Source organism: Leuresthes tenuis, unplaced genomic scaffold (assembly GCF_036924035.1).
Source record: "Leuresthes tenuis unplaced genomic scaffold, fLeuTen1.0.hap1 SCAF_2, whole genome shotgun sequence".
NCBI classification, from domain to species: domain Eukaryota; kingdom Metazoa; phylum Chordata; class Actinopteri; order Atheriniformes; family Atherinopsidae; genus Leuresthes; species Leuresthes tenuis.
Genome location: NW_027325356.1, coordinates 4685914 through 4696716, shown reverse-complemented (window position 1 = coordinate 4696716; position 10803 = coordinate 4685914). Strand labels below are relative to the sequence as shown.

The 10803-nt window shown below is 40.8% G+C and overlaps 1 protein-coding gene across 1 annotated transcript; it reads left to right on the top strand.

Moving 5' to 3' along the window:
- Nucleotides 1-1571: 1571 nt before the first annotated feature.
- On the top strand, nt 1572-9915 carry LOC140302292 (uncharacterized). Its single transcript, XM_072381129.1, has 2 exons — nt 1572-1636; nt 4011-9915. The coding sequence occupies exon 2, from the start codon at nt 4020-4022 to the stop codon at nt 9741-9743; it is 5724 nt and encodes a 1907-aa protein (XP_072237230.1). The 5' UTR covers nt 1572-1636; nt 4011-4019; the 3' UTR covers nt 9744-9915.
- Nucleotides 9916-10803: the final 888 nt, after the last annotated feature.

The window sequence follows — 10803 nt, the reverse complement described above, 5'->3', positions numbered from 1 at the left end:
ACAGAGGGTCCAGCAGCACTCACAGACCGTTCCTGCACAAATGACAGTCAAGCCTTGTCTCCTGCTCATTAAAATATCTTCTCTGTACATGTAAGCTCAGGGGCATCCTGCTGTACAGGAGTCTGATCGGCTTTAGGGAGAAACTATTAAATAAACAATGTGCAATTAGCTGCAATGTTTGCTAATAGGAGAAGAATGGATAATACTAACGTATCATCAGGCTCAAATAAATACTGCAACCGTAAAACAAAATCTAAAAATATGAACATTATTTCTTAGTTAAAATGCTGATAATGTGAAAATATGAGAATATAAATTGTATGGAAAATGTATTCGATATATATATTATTTTCTGATAAATATTAGTGCTGCGTTAATGTGTTTCAAACAGAGCATTTACAGCGTGATGCTTTACAGGTAGTATCTGTATTACTTGTGTAAAATAATTTAGTAACAACCCAGCTCTCATTGTTTTTCACTAGCCAAACTTTACTGATGGTTTAAAAATGCATATTTTACTCGGCCTTGAGTAGACGCTTTTATCCAAAGTGACTTACAATTGAGGATATAACAATGCAGCTAGCATCAAAGCTAACAATAGGCTACATAGAAGGCAACCACTAGTCAGGCTCTGTCAGAGGTGACGGTGTAGAGATAGAGTGCAGGCTTAGAGGGAAGTACAGGGTGATAGGGTAGGAGATGCTCCCTGAAGAGTTGGGTCTTCAAGAGTTTCTTGTCAGCCATGACGTTCAAAAACAATGAGCATCAGAAATGAGGTCTTCGTATGACACTTAGACCGTGTCCTCTGACGCATGCCGGCCCCATATTTGGATAAAGTTTTTGTTTGTATCACACTTTTTTCAAATGCAACTCAATATGAAGGACAAAAAAAATTAGATAGATTAACTAAATGCTATTTTATTCAAAGGGAACTTTTCAAAGTGCAAACACATAAAACGAATTTGAGGATAAAATAAGACTCATTACATGATGGACTAAAAATTCTTAAGAGGAAAAATGAAAAACCTTCTTTGTGGGCTGCTATCCGTAATTACTCGCCTGTTACATCCTCACACTCTAGCCCTTGAAGTTTGCCACACAGACTAATTTCCTAACTCTTATTAGGAAATGTAAAGCAGTGTTTTCAACATATGCAGCATTTTGATGGGTTTTAAACAAGTGGAGCTTTTTTGGGTATGGTTAGTTTAATCCAGTGGTTCCCAACAACCCCTTAAAGGCTCTGCAGATAAATCTAAGGGGTTGTAAGATGTTTAATGTGAGTGGAGGAAGGTGCCCCAGTTTGTTCTCTAGTAACTCAGCATTGTTTTGTTCCCGGTTCTGTTTGTTCTGCTGGGTCTGCTGAGCTGCTGCAAACAGAAGTTAGCACCTTCCTTCAGGTGGAGGTGGCTGTTGCCTGCCTGTAGGGGCTGCACCTCAGTCATCTCAGGTGGCCTGGAAACCCCCATCTGCCACTGCAACACACACTGAAAGCAACAGTTTTATTTTTGGAGTGGCTGCAGGCACCGCAGCTCGCTCGGTAACACTCCAGTTCATTTCATGATGAGACGGCCCTGTGGCACTCTGAGCTGGGATTAACAAGCAGAGAGCAGTTTGTCCTGTCAGCCGCCCGCTGAAGGTAAACCAGTCAAACTCGGTGTCTGTTGATTGACAAGCTGTGTGATCTTGACCAATTGGTCAGGTGATGACCTGCAAATATGGCATAGGATTTGACAGCACGTGCACAATTTGTACTCTTAAATGCATGATGCATATCAGGCATTATGGCATATCCTAAGGACAAAGCGCTTGTGATGCAGTGTTAAACTTATTGTATGTTTATGCACAATTTTGTGCTATGACATTTAAATGTAAGCACCACACTGATTACACTTTTAGTGCATTCGTGGCCTTTTAACTCACTTAAACTTACATTCCTTCCTTTGCAGCCCATTCGGCATAAAACAAGCAACATTTTTTTCCACCTCAGGTAAGTGTTTTAGATTCCTAAAGTGGCAATCGGATAACAGTGAAACCCTCCGCTTTGCCTAAATAATTCTTCAAACCAAGACAGAGGTCATGGCCTAGTTTAATCACAAAGCTAATCTTATACTTTCCTCTTTTGAGCTGCACCAGTGGAAACCTCCCAGATGTCCAACCCCAGAGCCTTAAATGGGGGACGTTTCACGTGTCAGCTTGACACTGTGGTGGCAGGAGTCACTTTGACTTCTGGATTCATAACAAACATTCACTCAAAACCACGCAGACATCTCAGGTTGTTGGATTTTGAGTCAGAAAGAATAAAATTAAAGAGATAAAAGAGCTCCTTTATTCTAAATATATAGGTCCTAAATGGTTAAATGTGCAGGAAATATCAGAATAGGTCAATGTCCCTTGCTTCTCTTAGGCCACACTGGTTGTGGAATGACATAGATAAAAATTTAAGAGATATTGTCACTGGAAACACGAGGCTAAGCTCTCATTTGAAGCTGGATTTGCGCCTGAGATTGATATCCAGCAAACTGTGACTGTTTCAGCGAGTGCAGGACAGCAGGCAGCAGGTGCTTGGTGTCAGGATGTTTGCTCTTATTTCCCCCGGGCTAAAATTAGACCGTGGATCTTTTCTAGTACCAGTCAAAGGCACTCGAATATTCCAAGAGGAAGAGAACAATTCAGCTGATGTTTCCACTCGAGTCAACGACGTTGAAGTAAACTTAAAGTGACTAATTCATAATTAACTGAATATTGATCTTTTCAAATGATGTGTGCAGTCTTAAAAATGATACGTAATCTGCAGCCCCATCTTTTAAAAACACTTAATCATCGGTGTAATAATGTTTCTGATCTTGATCCTTGCCAGTGATGCACAATTTAAGCCTTTTTTGCTAAGTACATTAGCTAACATCTTCCTTCCTGTACAAACCTCCTGACCTTCCTGTATGTGTCAGTCATCTTCTTTAGGGTTTACTTTTGTTTCACTCGGTAGTCTTTTTTAGTCTCCTTGAACAACTATTTTTATAAGCAATTTGTCTTCATTTAAAATTAGCCTTTTCAAAAGAAGCAGCTCTGCATGCCATTCTATTTCCAATAGTTGAGGCTTCTTGTAGCCATGCAGCATTTTCAGGAGCCAATTAAGAGTTTTGGAATCAGCTAATGAGTCTGTTGTCATAACAGCTCATAGTTTTCTAAAGCCAAAGGGAGACTTGTCCCAGAGCCATCAGATGGGTTATATACGTACAGCTGGTAAGCAGCTGAATAGCAATGCTACAATAAAAGATTCTAATAACAAATCAAACATATGTAATCGGTTTTATTGAATTCAATGCAAAGATACAGTCAGTACCTTGAGATATCAGTCACATGATAAGATGAATATCTGTTGAGATTAAACACAGAAAAAAATGCCTATTTTTGCAGAATTACAACGACAGACTCACAGGAAGCAACAGGTTTTAAGTTCTTATTCAGCCTAAAACTTGAAATACAGAAAATGATAAAGTGATAGTGGCTTTTCCTCCAGAATAATCCAAACACTTGTTTCACAAATCTTCGTAGAACTGTCCAGCTGTGAAGAAAAAGAAGACATCAGCTTTTATACTGTTCAGAGTAATTACTTCAGTTAAAAATCTTAATCAATACATGTCATAAAAACAAACACAGAGCAGATTTGGGGGTTCCTCAGATTATAGATCCATGAATATTGAGAACATCAAACCTAAATGATCTAGTTGAGTTAGGCTAACAAAAGCATTGCCAAAATGTTTTTTTCCATCAGTATCATTAATAAGGTGATGTTTGATGTCTTCTTTGATCAAGTCTTCCACCAAACTAACTCTATCTAGTTACTTATAGTGAATAAAAATAAGTTTTAAGCAAGTTTGATCAGGCATATATGATTAAATAAACTGTACCATGATGGGAATTATAGAAATTTGCTAAGTTTAAAATTTTGCTGTCTCAGTTCTCATTCACATTTTTGATCACACAACTGATGTGAGTCATCCATCTTGCAGGAGTATGAAATGCTGATGGAGTTCTGCTACAGTAATGGATTCGAGCCTGACCTTTCCCAGCAGTATCCTCCACCCTTACTGCCAAAACCGGGTAAAGACAACGCAAGGCTTCAGAAACTCAAGAAGAAGAGAGCCAAGAAAAAAGGCAGTCTATCTCAGACCCCCATCCCCTTCCGATCCTGTTTGTCACCTGTCAATGAAGCGAGCACAGACCTCGAGCACAGTGACCAGCCCAGCCCACCCAAGACACCGGATTCTGTCTACATCGCAGACTCTTCAGTATCCAGTTTCCCCTTTGGCTCTTTCTATGATCCCTCAGCATCTGCATTCCTTCAACCTCAGAGCAGCCCCCATGGACAAACTGGCAGGACCCCTGAAGAGCAGGTGGCGCCGCTGTTTGAGTGCTCCTCTTTCTTATTCGATGACGAGACTCCTGTCATGATACCATCTTCAACATCAGCACCCTTATTGCTACCAGAGAAGGTTCCAGCACAATGCCTTCCCTCTGCTTTCAAGTTCAACATGATATCAACTTCCCAAGGGTCAGTCACAACAGATTCTCCAGTTGCTATGTTGCAGTCCAGCCCTAAAATATCAACTCACAGCCTGACCCTATCCCCTGTCAACCCCAACTCTGGCCCAGGCCCTTCTCAAATTGCAGAACTACCTCCTGTTCCAGTGCTACTATCAGTTTCAAGTGCTCATACAAAACCTTTTATTCCCAGCCAGAGGGAGACAAATGCTAATTTAAAGGACAACCCTCCAAGCCAGACATGGTCTTGGACAGCCAGACCCACCAGCAATGGAAACTGTGTTGTTCGCCAGATGTCCTCTGAAATAACTGCCTCAAAAATATCACTTGTTGAAGCAGTGAAAGAGACAAGGGCTGAGGCCACACTAGCTAAGATTTATACGTCAAACGCGACATTTTCTGAGATCTCGAAACCTATTTCTGTGCAGGACCTCACAGTAATAGACCCAGCCTACCAAGAATCCTTGTATTCTACATACAGGGAGAAAGCTGCTGTGTCAGTGGTTAACACTGATCAGAAACTATCTTCAACTAGAACCCAGAGTGGGAGACCTCAGACTCCAGCTTACACAACAACTGGAATATACACACCTGTTTTTGAAATATCAAAACCCAACCCACTTTTATTTACTGAAAGTCCCACCTTCAACTCCTACCAGGATTTACAAGAACCTGTTATTCTGAAAGAGATACTAAAAGATAAATCAGCAAGTCAAACTAGTACTATGATTAAACCTCCAACTCCCAAAGAAGATAACATTGATAACATAACCCCTATCAAACAGGCCGACAATTATAAAGAGATAGAGATTCCTAACACAAGACGAAGTACAATAAATCTAAGCCTGTCAAATCCTGATCCATACCCCTGGGAGAACATGACTACGTCTGACTTCCCTATGGTCAAACCTATGCAAACAGCAATTGTCAACACAAACATAAAAGCAGAAGTTTCAGAAAACAAAGCTTCATCTTTGCCAAAGGTTCCGTCCTTTCTTTCTATACCAAAGAATCTCAACCCTACACCAGTGATTTCTGTGCAAGCACCACCAAGTCCAAGGCCAGTTTTCTCCACCCATCGTCCTCCTGTGGTGGACGCACGCAAATCCTTGACATCACTATTGGAGTCTCAAATGTCATTAGGAACCTCAAAGCACAAATCCCGGTCTACATATTATGGGCTTACTCCAGCTGAGTATGTTGCCTATGGTGGAATTAGGACTACCGCATCCCGTCACAGCCCCGTACCCCCCAGGATTGATGAAACATCTTCAGACATAATCCAATCTAACATAGCTACAGATGGCTCACCTGTCTCAAAGCATGAAGAACAGCTCAATGGATTTGAGGATATACCCCCTACAGATCACAGTATACAACCATCTATGAACAATTCAGGACTTTCAGCTGAACGGATTGTCACATATAGCAAAGATGTCATTGAGGAGACTCAGTCTGGAACACAGAGTACTGGAATACAGTCTCTTAAAACATCTAATATGGACATAATAAAACCTGAGCTTCCCTGTGGCTTGGCACAGAAAACAGTTCAACAAACCACAAGTGATGTATCAACACCAAAAGCCTCATATTCTGAGGCTCCAATACCAGTACCTAAAGCAGGTGAGGTACACATACAAAGTGTGGCACAGTTTTCTATAGAGGAAGGTCTAAAAATAGCTCCATGCCCGACTGATGACAATGATCTGTTGAAATCTTCTTCCCCCTTAGTAAACGATTCAAATATAGAAATACAGCAAAAAGCAAAAGTGGCAGAAGTCATTGACAACGTTTTCAATCCTGTTAAAACACCTCCAATTTACAGTAAAACTTATATTGGAGAATTCAGTGTCACAAATACAAGAGAACAATCCGGAAAAATAGAAATAGCTCCACTTGAAATTAATCCGTCAACAATCCATCGTGTCAATATTCAACCCGCTGCCAATGCTGTTAAAAACATAGCCGTTCAATCTACTGTCACAGGGTTTGAGCCCAAATTCTCAGATGTTTCTGCTATGAAAGATGCATTCATCTTGCAAGCCACCAAACCAGCTTTAGAAACCCTACTATTCAGCAAGGTAGCCAATGAAGACATCTTAGACAAACAAAAAGAAGAGGTCAACAACAACGCTAAACTGAGCAGGGATATTTTTCTACCAAATAAAACAAACATGGGGAACACTTTGCCTTCTGCGGCTGCTCATACAGAACATATGCTCGATAATAGAGACACCAGAACACAGTACTCCCAAGAACCAGATATCACAGCCATAGGGTCAATGTTGCCACATAAGCCTGTTACAGCATCCATATGTTCAACACAGTACAATATCTGCACCATAGCTTCGCCTGAGAGAAGCACCAAATTTTTTCATGCACAAGTTAGCAGAAGTAACCAATCTGTAGAAAACAAGATCCATTTGTCCTCACCAAATATACCTGCTGTAAATACTATTTCAACAGAAACTAAACTGGTTGCCTCACATGCTGCAGCAACCAAATCACAGAATTTTTTAGATTTTAATTTCTTTTTAGACTCATCAAATGTCCAGACAAAAGAGCCAGAAAGGTTAGCCCCTAATACCACACATGTTCCTGTAAATCCACAGACTAAAATAGGATGGAGTGGCAACGGTAAACATGTGCAAGAAGAAACAAGTTTCAATTCAAATTCACAAACAGTTACAGGAGCGACGGCGCAGGAAACGGAAACCAGTCTCGTCAGCGCCGAAAACATTCAAACAAAACCAGCCTCAAACCTTTTAAAAGCAAGTATGACCGCGCTTAGCAGTGAAAACAAACTTTCGAATATGCTGCCACCAAACCAACTTAGATCTCCCACAGATACTATTTCACTGGGCCAACATGGAGCGTTTGAGACTATTCAAGAAAAAACTCCACAGTCAAACAATCTCAATTTGGGAGGCAATTTTCACAGTATTACAACCACTGACAGCAATGTCTCCAACAAGCAGCATAAAGAAGCTGTAATGCCAATAATGGCAGACTCAGCTGCGAGTGTTAAACCAACATTTAACACTATGCAGACCAATAAACCTATGGTACCCTCTAGCCCAACCATGAGGCACATTCCACCAAAAAGCCCTAAGATTAAATCTGAGAGATCTGAGAGTCAGTCCGCTGCAAAGCCTTCCATGAAAGAAGCATCAGTTCCTGCCCCCATTGATGGTAAACTGACTCCAACCCTTTTTGCTGTGAACAGAGCACAAGAGATACCACAGCATGAAATTACCCCTAAAATGACTGGAAAAGAGAAATTACCCCTCATTCTACCAATTATAGATAATCAATGTTTAGCAAGTCCACTCACAAAAACAAGCAATGCGATAGCATCTATGATAGAGACAGCAGCTTCCATTTCTGCAGGGCACGTTGAGACGAACACATCTTTGATCTGTGCTGAACAGCAAACCTCACAAAAAGTAAAACCAAGTCAAATCAATTTGCCTGGAAAACATTTTCCAACTTGTGGAAATGCAGTTAAATCCCAGACCTCAATGACACAATTTAGTTCTGTCACGGAAACAAAAGCCACTCTTGAAACTAACAGTCGCACTGTAAATTCTCCATTTCTTTCACGTGTTGCTTTAAATAACCACACTTCTAAAAATATCCAGCCTCTTAATATATCCACCAAAGATTTTAAAGCCCCATTAAGCCCACCAACTGCAACTAGACCTTGGACTGTAATAAGATCTTCCCCTCTACCAGAGCCAAGAGAGATTAATACAAGTACACAAAGGTATACTCCTACTTTACCTCAGTTCCCTCAAACCCCCCTCTCTTTCATGCATTTCACAGAGACAAAACCTTCATCTGTTGTTATGAAAGATGAGATAAACCCATCCGTTACGCCTTTTCAAAATAATACCCTACCAAGCACTGGCCAGCAGCCTGCTATGGCAGTTGCAGAGAATAACTTAAAGCCAGAAAAAAGATTGCTCACTGCTAAGGACACATCAGTCCCCGAGGTGATAGCACATTCCCCTATGAACAATATAAAAGCAAATGTGTCAGCTAAATCATTTACAGAAGGAACACTCTCCTCATTGGTCACTGAAGGTAGCATGCCCACCCAACATACTGACCCTGATCTAAGTAGTACCACTACTCCGAATAAAAAACCACCCATAAAGCAGGTGGAAACAAGACCTTCCTCTGCTGTGGTAGAAATAAAACCTTCTGTTGTAAAAACAGAAACCTCAAAGTCTCCCAGTCCGACCCAGGTTAACTCGCACATGAATAATGTTCAGCCATCAACAGAGAAACCACTAGAGAACAAATCCCCAGCAAAGCCAGCAACAGATACTGTCATGAAACCACCCGTAGTTAAAGCTGCTGTGATTGACTCTGCCACTCCTGCCTCTCTGCCTCAGGCCTCAGTCTCAGTCAAAGCTCCATCTCCAAACAGAGGAATGTCACCGCCATCTCAGCAAAAAACTGGAATCAAAGGCAAGGATGTTCTGAAGACCAATGCTGCACCAACGGAAACGCCAGCAGTCGAACCCTCCATGAAGTCAGCGACATCAACTGCATCTTCAACTAGTGACAATAAGTCTGTCACTAAAGGGACATCGCCCACATCTGCTGAGCCAAAATCAGCCCTGAAACTGAAAGGCCTAAAGGGTAAGCTCAGCGGGTGGACACGGCTGAAAAAACACATGGTCGTCGAGCCAGATGAACCAACGTTTCCAGAGCTGGAGGCTAAACCCCGGATCAATTCCAGTGGCAGTGATGAGAAAACAGCTGAAGTCTGTCATATGCCAGTCGCAGACCAAGCTGCCAATCAGGAAGTCATTGAGAACAAAGAAGGTCCCAAAGCGCTAAAGATGTGGGACGCACTCCTCTTTCAAATGTTTTCTACCAAAGAGAAAATAATGCACCAGATTACCAACAACAAGAAAGACTCAGACCAGAAAAAGCTCTCCAAAGACCATCCAACAGAAGTTCCTTCTTTTGTCAGTCGTCTGCCAATTTTACTTTACAGCCCTCGGTTTGATGCCAGGAAGCTGAAAGAAGCAGCGGAGAAGCCACTCACAAAAATAGCAGCAGCATTTGAAATTGGGCTGATAAAACGCAAATCTCAGGAGGACGAACGGAAGGATTTTAACAGAACCGCCAAAGGATTTGGTATGAGAAAAACTACTGATGCAACTGATGAGACTCAAGAATTATAAGTGATGTAATACTGATTTATCTGATTTATGGTTGATCATAAAATATACTGATGCATGATCTCACATGAGTTGGAGTCACAGAAAAAATTAAGGTTTATTTCCAAGATCCAAAACAGTTTGAGGATATCTGTGATAGAATATTGGAAGGTAATCTAAAAAACAAACAATAGATTTCATCAGGGAAGCAGTTTATTCTTGAGGTAAATAGAATGTACTGCGCTTTAAACTAAACCACATGAAGCGCTTTTACACTACAAGCCACATTCAGTCCATCTTATTCTATACAATGTTAAAGGCTTTTTTTCTTTTATCATACTCATTCAGACACCGATGGATGCATCGCTAGGCAACATGGGGTTCAATGTCGTGACATGTGGTTCTGGGAAACCAGGAGTCAAACCACTGACTTCCCTGGGGGGGTATAAAGAATGATCAACACTTAATGAAATATTTGGCAGTTGGAAATACTTGGCTTTGGCATGAAATTTCAATCTAATCTAAGAAAGCAAGAAAAGATTCAGAGAGAGAGAAAAAAAATGATCTTTATGTCAAAAGAGAATGCTTGGATTATTCTATAAATTACACGTCATAGCACTTAATGTAGCAGAAATACAGGGATGCCAAATTTGTACTTTTAATAAGACTCCATGAGGATGTTAGTTAGTAGAAAAAAAAGGAAGGTAATTTACTCTGCAACTAGGTAGAGTTTTCTTTTGTGTTGAGTACACTGCATGTCTTTGTCATGTTCTACCTTTTTTCTATTTTTCTAAACAAAATAAAGCTTTTAGTGCACACTGCAGGCAGGTAGATTTTAGTCTCTGTGATAAATAGGGCTTTTACATTCCTGGAACAACAGGTCAAATGGATTTTAAAAGAACACAGAAGGCTAGAAGTCTGGTAAGAATAGATAAGGTTTCTGAAAGTCAGGTCTGCAGGGAAAGATGGCGGCACTCAATAACGGAAAGAAACACATAGGCCAGAATAGGTAGACCTGGACAGTTTGGACAAACGTCATACTTGGTTGTTTTTTTCCCCCCACGATAGAAACTCTGGAAATTTT

Bases quoted from the DNA above. Each gene is read 5' to 3' on its own strand.
- LOC140302292 (XM_072381129.1), top strand. From the start codon at position 4,020: ATGCTGATGGAGTTCTGCTACAGTAATGGATTCGAGCCTGACCTTTCC.